The sequence below is a fragment of the Lonchura striata genome, chromosome 11 (assembly GCF_050655825.1).
Source record: "Lonchura striata isolate lonStrDom1 chromosome 11, ASM5065582v1, whole genome shotgun sequence".
NCBI classification, from domain to species: Eukaryota; Metazoa; Chordata; class Aves; order Passeriformes; family Estrildidae; genus Lonchura; species Lonchura striata.
The window spans coordinates 12,903,247-12,920,707 of NC_140713.1; the positions used below are offsets into that span (position 1 = coordinate 12,903,247).

At 38.3% G+C, this 17,461-nt stretch overlaps 1 protein-coding gene across 2 annotated transcripts in view; it reads left to right on the forward strand.

Annotated features, from left to right (window-relative positions):
* TENT4B (terminal nucleotidyltransferase 4B) overlaps positions 1–17,461 on the forward strand; it is a 40,645-nt gene that overhangs the window by 18,677 nt on the left and 4,507 nt on the right. For both annotated transcript variants that reach the window (XM_021536134.4, XM_085589582.1), the window contains exons 2-10: positions 2,191–2,314; positions 7,458–7,504; positions 10,255–10,375; positions 11,400–11,507; positions 13,458–13,586; positions 14,848–15,061; positions 15,460–15,586; positions 15,690–15,793; positions 17,270–17,457. In XM_021536134.4, coding sequence (XP_021391809.4) covers positions 2,191–2,314; positions 7,458–7,504; positions 10,255–10,375; positions 11,400–11,507; positions 13,458–13,586; positions 14,848–15,061; positions 15,460–15,586; positions 15,690–15,793; positions 17,270–17,457 — 1,162 coding nt within the window. The remainder of the gene's footprint in view (positions 1–2,190; positions 2,315–7,457; positions 7,505–10,254; positions 10,376–11,399; positions 11,508–13,457; positions 13,587–14,847; positions 15,062–15,459; positions 15,587–15,689; positions 15,794–17,269; positions 17,458–17,461) is intronic.

A 17,461-nucleotide genomic window follows, 5' to 3' on the forward strand; every position in this document is an offset into this window, starting at 1 on the left:
TGTCAGTGGAGTTAATAAAGACCAGTGCCCTGAGAACTCAGTGTGTGTATGGCTTGGCTCTCTGTGCACTTTAGGGACCTCTTTTCTGATTGCCTTGTTCTTTCAAAGTTCTCTGATGAGACAGAGGCAACAATTAACTCCCATAAAGCATGAGCCCAGGAGCAGCTGGGCCCACTAATGGTGGACAGTATGGATTTGTGCTGTGCCATGCATGAATTTCTCCCCAGGGATACTCCCTTGATCATCCCAGCATGTCTCAGTCCGCTCAGACAGCACAGTGTTGCTCCTCGTGGCTTCAGTGCATGTGGGCATTCAGTCCTTGCTGAAAACGCTGCCCCAGAGCAGTGTTTCATGTGCCTTGTGGTTGTAAACAGTCTTCTCCAGCTAGTCCAGAGGAGCAGAGGCAGAAATGGGGCTGTTTCTTGATCAGTTCCCCATTGCGTAGCCCCTAAAGACAGTCCTGACTCCCAGGTCTTCCTGTAAGCTGGTTCACCGAATTACAGTTGAAAAATAATTTCTATTTTCAGGAGTTTAATTATTGAGGGTTTGCCCATTTTCCTTGTTGCTTTTGGTTTTGAAAGCTAGATTAATGGTCAAGCATGTGGAAACTAAATTAGCGATTCAGTACATGTGACTGGCAGTGAGGACAGAGTGAACTTGGTCATTGGAGTGCTCAACTTGTCCTTTTTCACCTACTTCTCACCTGAATCCAGTACTTACACTGGGAAGATAACTGTGAGAAAGTTTAAATGCCAACACATGGAATAGCAGTGAAGAATAGAACTGGCTGAGAAGCTGAAGGCAGAGTAGTCAGTGTAGTTTAAGTTGTAAGTGGTGGTTTGGAATGTGCACATTAACTCCAGGATGTAAGCTTCCAAGGAAAAGCAAGAAAGCAGCTGTAGGAGGAGGTGAGAGATGTCCTTTGTCAGGGGAGTCTTTTATCTTAGCTTTATCTATCTAGAGAGTAATGGCAATGGCCACCCCAAGCTGCCAGGCTTTTGTGACTGTTCCCCTAACTTGGGGGGTGGAGGGAGAGAAGGTTGTGTTGTTCATAACACTGCAATATTGGAAGAACTTAACACAGGTGGTTTGAGTTCTTTGCCTGCTCTGACTCTGTTAAACACAACTGTCAGATAGTTTAATCAGTGTTGTTGACACCTGTATACAGCTTCCAGTTATTAACATTTGATTTATTTAAGTGTGTGTGCAGTAGGGAAGTATTAGATTCCCCGTCTCAACTAAGGGCCTGGTCTTAATAAATTGTTCTCTTCTGGTGGCCCCTCAGAGCTTTAATGAAAGATGCAGTTGTACTTGGTAACTAGAAACAATACATTCTTAAAAGATAACTAGCTATTACTATAATGGTCATTGCAGGAAACAAATGAAATTAATTTAGTTACTCTGTGGCTGGAATTACATTATTAGTCAAGTTGATGATGTGTTTCTGGTATTACAGAAGCAGAGAAATTTGTAGCACTGTATGAGGACATTTATATTTCAGCTCTCATTACAGGCTAGCTAAACATAACTTACTGACAATGAAAAGCACATGTAATATGGTAAATTATATATGGGTTAACTGTCTGTCAGTCACTTATTCTCTGAGCAACTGCTGCTGCATGTGTACTACGTATTTCCTGGGGTTATGGGGGGAGAGTACATTTTTAGTTTATGTGACTTCTATAAGCAGGAAAAGAAGCAGTTTTTCGAGCTCTAGTACTGGCACAGTTACTGTCAACTTTTGCAAGTGTGGTACTGAATACAGACTGCTGCCTGAAACTCCCTGCCTGGTGCCAAGGGGCTGACTAGGAAGTGTTTTTGTGAAGTGTGTACTCAGAGCTACAGCTGCGTTCATGGTTGAAGACTGAACCATTTCTGTGTTACGCTGGCATTAAAATAGAGTGTGACTTTCAATGTGAATTGAAGGCACTTGGATTTAGATTTGCTTCCATGCTTTTAGCAAATCAAGTGCAATATTGACCTGTTGGCATAAGAAGCTAATGTGGAAATAAATGCTACAAAGTGTTGTAAATGTGGATTTTTTTTTTTAATTGCATGTTGCTCTAAAATTGCCCCTTAATGAAATTGGGAACTAGGAACTTAAAATATTTTTTATTAGAATAGTGCTATTTCATTTGCATATGGGGTTTTTCCTGACTCTTTGTTCTCTCCTTTTTATTTTTTTCTTAGTCTTCATGAAGAAATCATTGACTTTTATAAGTATATGTCTCCCAGACCTGAAGAAGAGACAATGCGGATGGAAGTGGTGAACAGAATAGAAAATGTTATCAAAGAGCTCTGGCCTAATGCAGATGTGAGTAGGACACTGTTTTATTTGTCAATATGTAAAAGCAACATTTTGTACCTATTTACTTTATGGAGTATTGAATATTGAAAATGCTGTTTATTTTTCCATGTTAAACATAAAAAGACCTGTTGAAATGAGTGGGGTCATCTTTCTTACTCAAATAATAGGGGGTAAAGTTTTCTATCATACATAGGATCAAAGACAAGTTAGTCTTTCTGTAGTCAGTGAGAAGGCATAAGGGGTGGCAGTGTTCAGTCTCATGAATATTTATTTGATAAGATGAATGGGAACTATCATACATGTTGTGTTTAAAACCTGTTGTGTGTAAAAAAATCTTCTGAAACTCCTATCTGTAGTAGTACGGCTTTTAGTTGTAAGACCTGTGATCTTGAATAAATCTGTTAAGGTGGTGTACCAGCAATGTCACATTACGTAGACCATGGTATTTTTATTGGGCAGTTATACTAAACTGATATATTTTGCAAATTCGAAAAAACTCAGGAGTCTGTGTTTAGGAAGAAACAAATCTGTAGATCTGTGTGCTGAGCTGTGTAATGCCTCTTTCCACTGAATATGGGTTTTTGCTAGTTACACACTCAGTCAAAACAAGAATTGCTCCTATGCATAGGTGTTTTTTTTTTGTTGTTTTTTTTTTCTTTTTTGGTAAAGGTTAGATTAAAAAGAAGACAGAGAAGTTGCATTTATAAGTCAGTATGGTTTTATGGGGACACAGTTGTGCTTCTGGCATAATTGAATCTAGTTTAATTATATTCTTCTACTAATATTGTGTTCATTTCCAGAATGTAAATTTCTAGCTGTAGCCATCTATTTGTAGATAACAGTAGCTGAAAATAAGGGCTTGTTAGCCAGAATAGCAAACCAGATTCAGACAGCAGAATCTCTAGTATAAGGAATGTTCTTTGATCCTGCTCCAGTAAAAGACAGTGTTTTGACATGAGTGACTTAAATCCACTGTTCATTTCAAATCTTCTTAACCTGTTTTTTGGAATGCCTTTTTAGAAATAGGCAGAATACGACAGAATGTGAATTCTGTAGAAGCTCTATGCATGCGAATGTGTGGGTTTGTGTGTAAAATATACTCACATTTTCCAAGTGGTTATTGTTACGGATGATGTATCAGAGTGTCGTATGGAAGGAGCGCTCTCCACTCGGTGATCGCTGCCTTTGCACAGCTGGAGGGAGGTGTTTGAGTCATTACCCCACGTATCTGGCAATTTTCTCTTTGAGCAAACACAGTAACCTTTCCATGGGAACTGTGTAAGAGAGCAGCATGTGCCACAGGTGTTGCACAGCTCTCCTCTCACCCAGTGAAACAGTCAGGTGGACCCTAATCAAGAGCAGGAGTATTGTCTGACAGGCAATAGGGTAGGGAGCAGTGTGGGTGCCACACCCTGACAGTGCCTTGGAGGAGAGGATTTCACCAAAACCACTGATGGCTTCAGTCTAGAGATGTTATGATTTCCTAGGCAAGTTTGTGTGCTGCAAACTTAACTAGTCTAATGGGGTGAATGGATTTATTACCAAGGGATCTCTCTTTGTTACCACTAGCACTAGGAATGGGGCACAAGAGCATACTGCTTCCAGAGGTACTCTGTGGGACAGTCTTGATCTGTAAAAGTCTTTTATATTAACTTTGTACATACATATATAATATACATATGCGTGTGTGTGTATATGTATAACTTTGCATCCTTGAGAAAATAGTCCTTCTTTAAGCTGCTAAAAGTTTTCTGTGACAACCAGGTATTTAAGGAGGGGAAGTAAATTACAAGTCCTACCACAAAGTGTCAGCTGACCACTGGGCTTAGCTGTAATGTGACTGAGAGGAAGCACACACTGTGTAGTTGAAAAACCAAAGTTCACTTCTCAGCTAGTGCCAGTTAAATCTGCCAGGACTGTCTTTCTCCACTGTGCTTGAAAATGTTGGAGAGTGAGAGCGTGCCAGTTCCTTTTTCTCAAGTCAGTAACTATTCTTCAAAGCCCAACTGCATTTTATCTGCAGTTGTTACGTTGAGGAAGAATACTCCTTTTGTATGTTCTTCCGTTTTCTGGAGGCTAGCAGGGAACTGAATGGTGACAACAGCGATACTGTGGTGTTACTTTTCTAAAATGTATTTTGCCAGATCAGTTTGGGAACTGAACTGCTGAACTCTACTGTGTTCGACTTGGACAGTCTCTTGTAATCTTTCAGTCCTTTGAGTTAATCACTAACCTTTTGACAATCTGTGTTGGTTTAGCTACTTCTAAGATTCAGGTTTTGAGTACATGCTCTGAGAAGGTGGAGTGTTACCTGGTCCAATGTCCTCAGCTCTAGCTGTAGTGTAAAGTGATGAGTTAATGTTTAAGCTGTTCATTTTGAGTCGTTGATACAGCCAAACAAGTTTAAATAAACTTGGAAGTTAAACATACACATTTAGCTTGTAGTTTCTCACTAAGCACATAGGTAAGACATAAAATATATATATAAATACATAAAAATTAGATATTAAGAAAATAAAAATAAGGCTTCATGAATTTGAATATACAGAGAATGTACATGTGGAATGTGTCTGAGTACATCTTTATCCTCTCCCCTGTTCCACTTAGAAAAAGGCTGAAAAAGCAGATGGGGGGGGTGGGGTGTAAAACTAGGTATCCTAAACTGTTACTTTATATATAGAAGTTAGCAATTGTGTCATTTGCTCTCTTGCTTAAGGGAATGTGCTTAGAAGGAAACATTCCTAGTAAGTGAGAGCTGTTCTTGGCATCAGCAGGGCTCTGACCATAAGAAACACTTTAATTATGCTGAAACCAAACAACCCAAAACATTTAAATGAAAACTTCGTAAGACAAAGATTTTTGACCAGTTCAGTAGGAAAATTTGGCTATTAAACAAATAAGTACTTACGCAGTCTAATTTAGGATACATTTGTTATTATATTCTCAGCTTCATGTCCATGTGACCACGAGGGAATGTTATATACTTCACACACTTCAGTTATGAAAATACTATGATTGGGAATGAAGGTAGAAAGATGAACTCTATTTAGTTCGATAAACTTCAGAAAATTCTACTGAAAGATGTAGAAGAAAGGGAAATTAAATTGACTGTGGGTGGATTTTTTGTTGTTTTGACAGAGGGGTTTTGGTACCAGAAATTTACCATTTGTGTGTGCATTTGTGTGTTTCCAAGTTCTGTTGTGCTTAGTGAGCATGTATTTGGACACATACTGTAATTAAAGCTCCTTCAGGATCTCTGGAATTTAATATGAAGAAGTGCACAGAAATGTGGGATAAACAGTAACAATAACGTAGATGAGTAGAATCATTACACTACTGTGAAGACTGAAGTTATCTTATGAGTGCAAATACAGATCTCTGTCCACAAGCAATAAAAACATGATCAGCAGCATTGGCACACCACAAAAACTAATGCTCATGTCTCAAGCCATAATAGTATTCTGTTTTAGGATGCTTTCAATGCATGCATGGCTACAGCACTTCAACAATATAAATTCCAAATTAATAATAAATCAAAATCCTTGAAAATTTGTGTTCTGATTTCTCCACTCTTCCTCTTTTGTCTTTCCAGTTTTTGTGAGAGGGTGGTTGAAGTGTGGGTGTGAGTTTCTTTTTTAATAGCTCAGTGTTTCTCATACTCCAAATTATTGTACAAGAGCAGATGTTGTCTCATTCCTTTTGGTAAAGGTCATATATGTTGTATCAGTAAGTTTATGAATACTTCCAGGGTTGTTTATTCAGTAAAGGCTCTCTTTGCTGTTCAGCTGAACACACTATTTTGTTTGATAATGTGAAAGCACATTTCGTTTTTTCTGAACCCATCAGTGGCTGTTTCATTGTGCAAAAGCACTTTTCTGGTACTTTTGGTGCCTAGATGAATCCTGGTTTGACTGAACCCAGTTTCATAGAGGATACTTTTATTACTACCCTGGATAAACATAGTGATAATTATTATTATTACATTCTTAGCTTTGTAATGCCTTTATGCTTTTGTGCAATATTGATGTTCATGCTGTGGTACCTCTCACAGTCTTTGCCAGTCTGAGAAGCTGTGAACTTTCAGTATTAAATTGTGTATGTACTTTTTATTGGGTGTGGGGTGAGGGGCCAAGAGGAATTAAGTGATAAAAAATAATCAGGACAAAGCACTCAAACTGCTTCTTAGTCTACTAAAGTATTAAGGCATTTGCAAAATATCATCTTTTCCTGTCTCTCCCTTTTTCTTATCCTGAAGGGGAAAAACATAAAAAGTGGGTCACTGGACATACAAATAGGTGGCAGTCAAGCTGGTGTATGAGACTCATTAAAGCAGAATACTCAAGTCTGTATAAGGTGGCTCCAGGAAGCACATCAGAAGAATGGCTGAAAATTAGCCCAAATGTGTAGATATTTTTTACTTTGAAGTCTCCCCAGCCTCCCTTTGAGACTCAGCACATGAGTCCAACCTCCCTGCAAGGCTTGGCTAAGTAATGAGAGTGTGGTTTTGGACAGCTTACAGGGGAAACCTGATGATTTACACCTCCAGTGCTAGTAGAAATCCAGTAGAAATTCTGTGGGATCTGAAGCTTTATGCAGCTTCCATTTGTTGTTTAAGCAGAAATAGACAGAGCTGTGCTACTTGCTTTGTAATGCAGAAAAAAAATGGGGCATGACAGAATTGATTTTTTTTTTTAAAGTATGCAAAGCAATGGAAATACGTGTAATTTGAAAATGCTTAAATACTGAGAGGTACTTAGAGATATGAAAACAAAAAGCAAGCTAAACTGATACTGCTTTTCTTAAATGTTCTGTCATCATTAAGCAGTTTGAAATCTTGGATTCTGGGTTTTTGACAAATTTGGTCATGGGAGCAATTTTTACATTGAAAAGCAGTGTTTATTATAAAAGTCAAAGTTATTAGTGTTTTATGAGTAAAAATAGTCAGGATCAGCTGTTTGTAGTACATTGAAGTATATTGTTGTACATTAACAAAAGTGTTCAGTGCCTGTTAGCAATACCAAAATCTACCAATGGAGGGTAGCAATAGCCAGTCTTTACAAGCAATTTAATAAACTTTGTCTTCTGAAGCCTGAAAAATTTCTTAATTCATCCTATATGTTTTCTTATATATCCTTTTCTTGTGTTTCAGGTGCAGATATTTGGAAGTTTTAAAACTGGTTTATATTTACCTACAAGGTTAGTAATTTTTCAGTGTAAATTCCACACAAAAGAAAAGTAGCTTGTTGGACCTGTAACCCTGGGGTTATTTATCTGCTCTTCCAGGATCTGTGTTAGTGTCAATACTTGTTATGCTAAGAAAGTGTTAAGCTATTAGCTCTCCACAAAGTGTACAGAAATGCAATAAATAAGACTATTGACTGTAACACATGTCTGTATAGATCTTGCATGTATCAGTAGAAGGTTCTGAATTACCATGTGGTCAGAAAAGGCTTATGTTGAGATTTGGCTTTATTAATACAAAAATAAGATGTTGGCCCTAAAAGAAAAGCTAAATTTTACCTCCACAGATGACTAAATTGAAACCTTTGCCATAACGTTGTTAATATTAGCACTGAAGAGAAAATTTTACGTACAGAATTGTTTTTCTTTCAGTCTTCTTTTGTGAAATCTGTACAAAGTCAACATCTACCTTTTCCAAATCTATTGCTAGTTTTCATAAGGAGTCTTTAATCAGTGACACTGTATCTTCTGTAGAAATTGTGAGTATTTATGACAACTAAATAAAAATTGAGTCAAAAGTTTAAATGGCTGTAGGGATAAACACATTTAAATAGCATAAATCTGAGGATAACTTTTGAACTGAGTTCCATACTTTGGGAACAGGAGGACATCTAATACTCACTGCAGATGAGGGATATCCTCATGGTTTCATCTCTATTTGTGAAAGAAAGAACCTGACAGATACTTTAGTACCTGCTTTAGTTTCAGGAGTTGTAAGGAAATCTAATTTCTCAGTTTTTGTTTGTAAAGCCAGAAGTGAGATGTACAAATACGCATTGTTTTCACATTTGGCCTCATTCCTGGTCTTTTTAAAATTTATTTTAAATCAGGTTAATTAAATTTGATTTGATGCTGGTAATGCTGGAGCAATATTCCTGGCCAATTGATGGATACTTTACTATATTTGCTTGATGTTTTGAAACAGATATAATATACTGTCATATATTTGTCATATATTGCCTTTATTGAGTATTTGTTTCAGGTAAGGTTTTGGAGGAGAAAAAATGCAGATACTTCAAATACAGTAGATAAACTCACAAAAGGCCTTCCTGTGGCAGTGCTTGCTACACTTTTCAAAACGATCATCATTTGTGTGTTGGTCATTTACTGTTGCCTTCTATCAAAGCTTCCCTTTGCCCTAGGTTTTCCCTGCCTCTCAGTAATAGTTTGGTTAGATTTCATGCTCTGGTATTCAGAAAGGCCTGAAGTGTGTTTTTAATGCTGTGTCTTTGTTGGGATTTGCTCTATATCCATTAACTTAAGCTGCTGTTGCAGGTTTGGGCACACAGTGGCTTTGCTGCTGGATCTCTGTGTCCATTTGCAGGCAGTGTCCATGCTCAAGGTGGCAACAGAGCTGCTTTTTCTCTCTTGGTGTGCATCAGGAAAATGTCTCCTGTTTTCAATTGTCAGCAATGGGTCTAACACTAATTTAGTTTAGAAGAGACATGTCCAGCAGCATTTCCTGCTCTTCAAGCCAGTTTTGAGCACATTTCTGAAAGTGGCTGGGTGCTGCCTGTTCTTGTCAGCCCGGGGGTCTGTGGCTGCTCTGCTCCTTGGCAAGAGAGAGCTCCTCTCATGCAGATGGAGTTTCTTTGGGATTGTTAAAGCAGTGCTGTTTGTCAGTCAGCAGACCTATAGAATCTGTTCCAGAGGGAAGTATTTCTGAACTTTTTTTGTGTTTTCTGTTACACAGTTTTCCATATCACAAGCACCTTGCTAGCATAACTATAGGCTTGCATGCTCACCTCCTTCGTGTTCCTGGCCAAGCAGGGGAATCAAAGGACTTGGGGAGCAAAGAGGGAGAAGCTCAGGATCTCACAGTGGCCCTCACTGGCTTCAGATGTGATACCAGCCACCTTTTGAATTTGAGTTGAGGGATTGGATTAGGGTGTCAGCTTCCTGTGTAATGAAATGATTTTGTGTGTGCATAGGGAGGAAGTGTAGGAAGATGGAGACACCCCTTCAAGGAGCTGAGTTAATGAGTGAAGTTAATTAGTGGCTTGATCTTATTTAATAGCTTGTTGCTTCCTGAAGCCCAATTTGTCGTGTTTTCTTCTCCCTTTCCTTGCTCCCTGTTCTTGGTACTACAGTCCAGCAGCTTACCTTGTGCCCTCTGGTGCTCTGGTTATCCAGAAAACCAACTTAGAGTTGCAAAGAGGCAGGAAATTAGCCCAGGATGTTCTGTGGGTCCTTTAAAGGGGGAGTGAAGGAGGTTTCTGCCAGACCCATTAGAAGGTTTCTGTGGATTAGGCAAACACCAGACCTGGAGCAAAGGAGGAGACAGGGTCATGCATTTGGGGTAGAGGATGGGAAACATGACTTCTCCTTTTGGTGTCGGGCTATTAAATCAATGTTCCTGATGAATACAGCCCAACGGTGGTGATTCACAAGAAGTTAATTCCTTGCTCTGAATCACTCCAGAGAAGCTGATCCCTCTCTGCTCAGTGTGGCCTGAGGAGACTAAGATTAGTTTTTGCAGCCTAATTGATTTTTGTTTATCTGTCCCTTCCTCTAGGTAAACTGAAATGGTCTGTATTTCCCCAAGTGTAAGAGTTAATCTCCAGCCATTTCCTTGGAAAAATCAGAATTAATTATTTGGGAGCTATGTTCTGTCAGCTCTATTTGAATTATGTATAGATGTCAGTTGTTTGTATTTTAAGTGTATTCGTCTTTTAATTTGAATAAATTATTTTTTTCCATTTCAGTGATATTGATTTAGTTGTGTTTGGAAAATGGGAGACATTACCTCTTTGGACCCTGGAAGAAGCTCTTAGAAAGCACAATGTAGCAGATGAAAACTCAGTGAAGGTTTTAGACAAAGCAACTGTAAGTTTGGGGGAAGAGGGTATTCCCTTGTTTTAAGCTAAATTTCTAATCCAAGAAAGATGTTGGTTAAAAGAATTAATTTTTATGAGCAGAAACTATTTCGTATATTAAACTTGAAATAGAACATAAAGAACTTTTTTATTTAGTATGATTTTTATTACTGACAAAATAATTGATAGTGCAATAACAAAAGCATTTTTTTCTGTTGTGGAAATTGTCTGATATTTCATATGCACAACATGTTGCTTTTAAGAGAGATTGGACTAGTCAGTGTTGTACATTGATGTTTTTAAACTAGTGCATTTCTGGACTGAGTTTTTACATAAGTAAATATTTTTTTTTTTCTTCTTGCAAGTAAGCAGGTATAATCAGTTTTCACAAAGTACTAAGTACAGCCTTGTGTAAATAGGTAGTGATATGTCTTGCAAAAAAATAGATTAATTCCATTATAATTTCCTACCTTCCCTACCTGTAAGAATTGTAAGAGTATTGGGGTATCTAAGTTATAGCTATTATTATTTGAGAGAGGTAAATTGGCCATCACTCAGGTGGAGACACATCCGAGTACTCTCCATATCTCGTACTTCTTGGTTGAAGTTAATTTTGGTGAGGAAGTGATGATCCCAGTGACATGAATTGTGTAATTTCTGATGTCTCCAGGACTATTTCTCTGTGTTTCTCCAGTGTTTGTCTCCCTCTGGTGTCTGTGGTCTCCACCAGAGCTGAGCTGCTGCAACAGCAACTCACCCAAACCAATCCAAAATAAATTTCCTGGAAGGTGAAGCATTAAGTTCTGTTCAGCAGGACAGTAAATTGAAAGTAGCGTTTATGAGTTGGAAAAGCAAAGTTTATGTAAACAGATTGGCAAGGCAAGTGAGTTCATAAATAGGAGTCCTCATTTCACTGTCTACTTCCTCTCTATAAATTCATTAAAAACTTCAGGTTTGCTGGTGCATATAAGTTATAAATGAAACCAAGTGTGTCTTGGAAATCTGCATTGACTTATTGTATCTTTCTTTTGCAGGTACCTATTATTAAACTGACAGATTCCTTCACTGAAGTAAAAGTTGATATAAGCTTTAATGTACAGAATGGGGTTAAAGCAGCCCAGCTCATCAAAGATTTTATCAAGGTTAGGCAACACTCTCATGGAACTACATGCTGAGTATTTGATAACTTAATTCTATTTTCTGTTTTACTTTGACTGCATCCTTACTAGAGATACACTTTTACTCTGTTGTTTTTTGTTGTCTGATAATGCTGAGGAATGTTCTTAAGTTGTAGATATATTGCCTTAAAAGGCATGAAGATACTAAAATACAAGAATAAAATGTGGAGTAGTTTTAATGGTACAATGATTAAGAAAAATTCAGTAATCTCTGTTTTAAGTGTTCTGCCCTTTTAACTGCAGTTCATTGAGCTAGGCACTTCTGAATTTCAAGATGGGAGATAGTGAAAGCCTGAGGGCTTTTTTGGTGTGAAAGCACAGAAAATCAAGTTGCCTGGGTTATCTGTGACCCTTTGGCCTTGGGTCAGGGGGTGAGAGGGGTGTGTGCCCCTGGGGAGGGGGCAGGAGCTGTGCCTGGCACAGGGACAAGGCTGCAGCCCCATGGTACCCCCAGCCCAAAGAGCAGAGCGGGTCTGGTGCCAGTAGCTGGGGTCAGCTCCCAGAGTGGCCTGTGCCTGGCAGAGAAGTGCCAGTGAGGATGTCCAGGATGTGGGTAGGGTCAGGATTGGGGTCAGGATCATCTCCAGTGCGGGGCAGCATGGATCAGGCTGACAGTGCAGGGAAGCAGCTCTGGAGCAGAGTGGAGGCACTCCCCACTCCCAGCAAGGTTTCCCACATGGTGCTTTCCCACATGGCTGTTTTCCCAACAGGCTGAGCCAAGGCTGTGCAGCTGTGCCACACCACAGCTGGCCGTGAGCACAGCAGCTGAGGAGGAGGTGGCCCAGGGGCCGTGCTGCTGTGGAGGGTCCTTTGTTTGACTTGGAGAAAACTTGGCATGTTCTTGCCAAGTGACTTCGTTGGTGTTCATGAGGCACTCTCTATATAACACTTGCAGAGCATTCTCTTGGGTCTTATTTTGTCCCACATAACTTCAGTACCTAGTTGAGATATCATATTTGGCATTATGCTTGGAAATGCCTCTTCATCCAGGTTATTTAGGAAGTCTGAGGCAGTTGGAGGCTTTATCAAGGGTATGCAGTTTTCTGAGAAAAATCCCATCTTGACATTTTGGCATATACTGATAGTCAACGCTTCAGCTTGTGACTGGAAGTTCTAAATAGTTCAAAATCTTCAGTTAGATAGTTAGGGATCTTCAGTTAAATAGGGCTCCCAATACTCACCATAAGGCTCATGCAGAGAAGTTCTTGGCAAAATTCTTTCCCCTTAATCTTTTTGCAGTCACAGACATCATGATCCATATTTCATATTTCATTAATTTCACTAAGGAACTTTTTGGCTCTGTGTTGATAAAAGCAGTGCCCCTCCCCTGTGAGGGGTGTACAGAGTGCAGGTATAGCCCAGCCTCCACTGCTGTCCCAAAGGTCTGTGTTCACCACACCTCTTAGGGGAATTCATGCAGATAAGCCCTTTAAAGGACCAGTTACCCAAAGGTATTTTGCTTGTCTGAAAATGTTACCTGGGTGTAGTAATTTTGAAGGGCTTTCTTTAACTCTGGGCATCTGAAGTACTTGCAGGACAGAAATCTCAGTGCACTTTGAGTTACCTCTTAATTGTAGCAAGTAGGTTTTGTTACAGATGTTGGTATTTCCACAGTTGTTCCTTTGCTATATTTCCACTTGTGTGAGAAAAAAATATATATATTCAACGCAAATACTCCTGATTTTATGGTGTAATAACTTTTTTCTGTTGTTAATATCTGCCACCAGAGTTAAACAGGTAAAATACCTGTGTTGATCACAGGCAGGGCATTGGCTCTTCTCCGCTGGTACTAAAAATGATAAGTTAAATTTATAGTTAACTTAAGATAAAATATAGTAAAACAGATAGTTTCAATATGCTCTCCACTGTATGCATACATCACAGTATTGTAACAGCTTTGTTTTTGTCTTTCAGAAATATCCTGTGTTACCATTTCTAGTTTTAGTATTGAAACAGTTCCTGTTGCAGAGGGACCTTAATGAAGTATTTACAGGTGGAATTGGTTCTTACAGTCTCTTTTTAATGGCTGTCAGTTTCCTTCAGGTAAGTTCAATGCAATCTGTCAATGCCATTGGTGCCTAAGGACATCACCTTAAGAAGGAATTTGATCAACTCTCAGATTTAATCATTTAAGCTATCATTTTTTGGGGGTTGCACCCCCTTTTCATTTAACATTAGGTATGTCCCATCTGTCTTCTGTTCCTTCTCTAATGCTGATACTTTTGGTACCAAAGGTGTTTGGAACATCTGTTAGTATATCAATGCCAGGCACTGATACATACGATTTTGATACACATGATATGACATGTCATTTATAGTAAAACAACTTGAATTTTGAGTAACCTGCTTGGAACAAGTTCCATAAGGTTGGTGTTAGCTGCAGCTGTCCTTTGTAACACTTGGTCTCCAGGTCCTGTATGTGCTTTCACAAATGCAGTGTAATTTTGATTCTCTGGGTTTCTAAGATGATGTCAAACAAACATGTTTTACAACTTTCTCTTAATCTAACAGAACAAAATGCATGAGCCAAATCTATATTGTTGTGCCTGGGAGAGGAAAATACTGGACAAATATGAAGTAGCTGATTTCTGGCTATATCAGCCTTGTTCTTTTTCCTGAACTAAATGTTATGTATAACTGAGTTTACAAGTGTATGTCTACTTTTTCAGACTGTAATTACTCTTAAAACCTGAGCTTGGAACTGGAGCTCAGTGTTTGCTGAGTGCCTTTGCAGTTCCCTGCTGACCACAAAAGAAATAAGGGCAACATGCATATAGTTTAAAACTAAAAATATCTCCTAATCTATTTTTTTTCTTATGTTGAGTAACAGCACTTCCATTTGCTCGATGAAAAAATAATTTAAAAAAAAAAGAAGTTTCATATCTGTTACAACTCTGAGCTGGTTATGTTCACTCAGGCTGCTTACTTAGCAGTAGAGGGGATCCTGTATATAGCTGTGAACATGAGAATTCTGTATTTGTATGGCAGACCCAGGTTTGTGAGGTGCAAATATCTGCTTTTGCACAAGAACCCTGCCATTAGTGCTGGAAGTTCACTTTTTGCACTGAAAGTTCAACTGCAAAAAGATTAATGCTTGACAGCCTATTTTTGAAGAGGTATTTATTTTATAAAAGCTGTCCTAGCATCTTATTTTAAAGATGCAAAACTAATTTATCAAGGGAAAATAATTTATTTAGACATATCTGTTTTATTATTTTATTACTGTATTTAAACATGTTTTCTGTGAAAAAGAGAAGAACCTGAAGTCTTAAATGAATGAATTTTTTTTCTCTCTTCTTAATAGCTGCATCCCAGGGAAGATGCCTGTATGCCCAATGCCAACTATGGTGTTCTTTTAATAGAGTTTTTTGAATTATATGGACGTCACTTCAATTATCTGAAGACTGGAATCCGAATAAAGGATGGTGGCTCTTATGTTGCCAAGGATGAAGTGCAGAAGAGCATGTTGGATGGCTACAGACCATCAATGCTGTACATCGAGGATCCATTACAGCCAGGTATCCTCAGAAAACAAAGTGGAATAACAGTACTATTAAATGTTTAATAGATGCACTGCAGGATTTCTTTTCTCTTCATATATTGTACTTGTACCCAGAGAATTGCAGGTTTGGGCTTCTTTACATCGAAATCCCTGTAGACCTTTTAAGCTGTTTATGCTAAAGAAATATATTTAAAAAAATACATAAGACTTTTATAAATCATAGAATTATAAATATATAAATATGTAATATATAAATATATAGCGTAAAGTATAAGTATTTATACTTTATGCTAATCCTGTGGCTGCAGTTAGTTGGGATTTAAGGGCAATTTTTAAAACTGATTACTGTCTCCAGCCTGAAAGTTGATAACAGCAGTTTCAATCTTATTCATTTATTTATATGCTTATTTTAAGGTAATGATGTTGGCAGGAGTTCCTATGGTGCCATGCAAGTGAAGCAGGCTTTTGATTATGCCTATGTTGTTCTGAGCCATGCAGTTTCCCCAATAGCTAAATATTATCCTAACAACGAAACAGAAAGGTAAAGTCTCCAAGTCTAAATCTCAGACATTCATTGCTTATATTTTTCTGTGTCTAAAAATTAATTGTGGTGATGGTTTTGTTTTTTTTTCCCTGATTTGCAGTATATTAGGGAGAATAATTAGAGTAACACAAGAAGTGGCCACATACAGAGACTGGATATCCAAGCAGTGGGGAATGCAAAGCAGAACAGAATCTTCATGTAATGGTGAGTTTTGACTCAGCAGGGCTGAGGAGGGAAACTTCCTGCACATTTTGCTTGTATAGATTTTTTTGTTGCTTTTGCCTCACATAAGTCAATGTGTGCATCTTAATAGCAGTCTCTTTTTTTTTCAGTATTCCTATCTTTTTATCCAGAAAAGTTAGATTTGTACAAGAGTAAAATGTCCCCATCTTTATTGTAGTACAATAGATTTACTTAGTAGAGAGGTCTATAAAGAGTGCTGCCTTCCAAGAAGACTTGGGAAAAACTTCAAATTTAAATTACCACACTGTCAGTGTCACGCTTCCTTTGTCCTTTAAATGTGGACAAGATTTTAACAAGAATTACTGGGCATGCTAGTTTCAGTCTGAATCCTTAAATTCTGCATTTTTAATATTAATTTTAAAGTCTAATGTACTGTATCTGTCAGGAAGTAATACTTGAGCCAGGATTCACTATGTAAGTGAAATAATTTTTAACAAATGGAAACACACAAAACCTATTCAGAGAACTTGGTAATGCCCTTTGGAATCACCTTTAATCCATTGCCCATCTTCTGACTTCAGCAGCCAGTTGCCACCCTCTTTTGGTGCAGGTGTATCTGCTGTCTGGAAGTTTTCAAACTAGAATTAATTTTCATACTCTCCAGTTAATTTTAGAATGTTTCCTGTCAGAAGTGTTCTCTTGTTAGTGATTAATCAGAGAAGGTGTTTCAAGGACCCGTTCTTTTGGCTAGGCTGGGATTTTTTTTTACTTGTTTTTAGAAGTTGTCTGAGTGATTTGTCAGCTGGATGTGCTTTGTGCCACTGGAGCTGTCAGCCTGCAGGCCCTGGTGGCCCTGCTGTCCCCAGGAGTGGCAGACAGCCGGTGCCTTGGTCCCAGGAGCTGCCATCACCTCCCTTTTAGCTGCCTGTGTGCATGGACATTATGTAAATCTCTACCTCCTAAGTGTCGTATTTCAGATAAAATGGCAATCAAAAAAAGAAAACTAACCCTGTATTAAGGAAGTAGTGGTGACAGTAAGAGTGATTGTCTTGTTGATTTAGTTCAGATTTAAGTTCCAATTATTTTTTTTTTTAAGGCAGAGCATAGTCAGATATGAGAGATACCTTGAATTTTCAATGCAAGAAATCCTACAAAGCATTGAGACTTATTTGGAGTTCTTCTGATCCTAGGAGCTCCAAAAAAAGAAAAATTTGAGTTGCTGAGTATTGGGCATATAGGAACAGAATTTAAATCTATGTATTTGAGTGCTGTTGAAGCACAACAGCACATCTGAACTTTGCTACTGCCTTCTTCCACATCTTCTGTCCCTAATTTCCATCTCAAGCCATGGGCAGTGCTCACTGCATTAGTGTTAATGTCCACGTGTTGCTGTGGATGTAACATGTATTTTATAACTTAGGGGCTATATTAAAAAGCCCAAGGCAACATATTTTTGCATTTAAATATGTGGTGATGCTTCTGTTTTGTTTTTACTAGGTAATGGAGTAACCTTGATAGTAGATACTCAGCAGCTGGACAAATGCAACAATAATCTTGCTGAAGAGAATGAAGCACTGGGAAAACCTAGAAATAAAACTTCAGAAACACTTAGTAAACATTCTTCAAATTCTTCATCAGGTCCTCTATCATCATCATCATCTACACTGTCCAGCTCTAGTGATGTAGTAA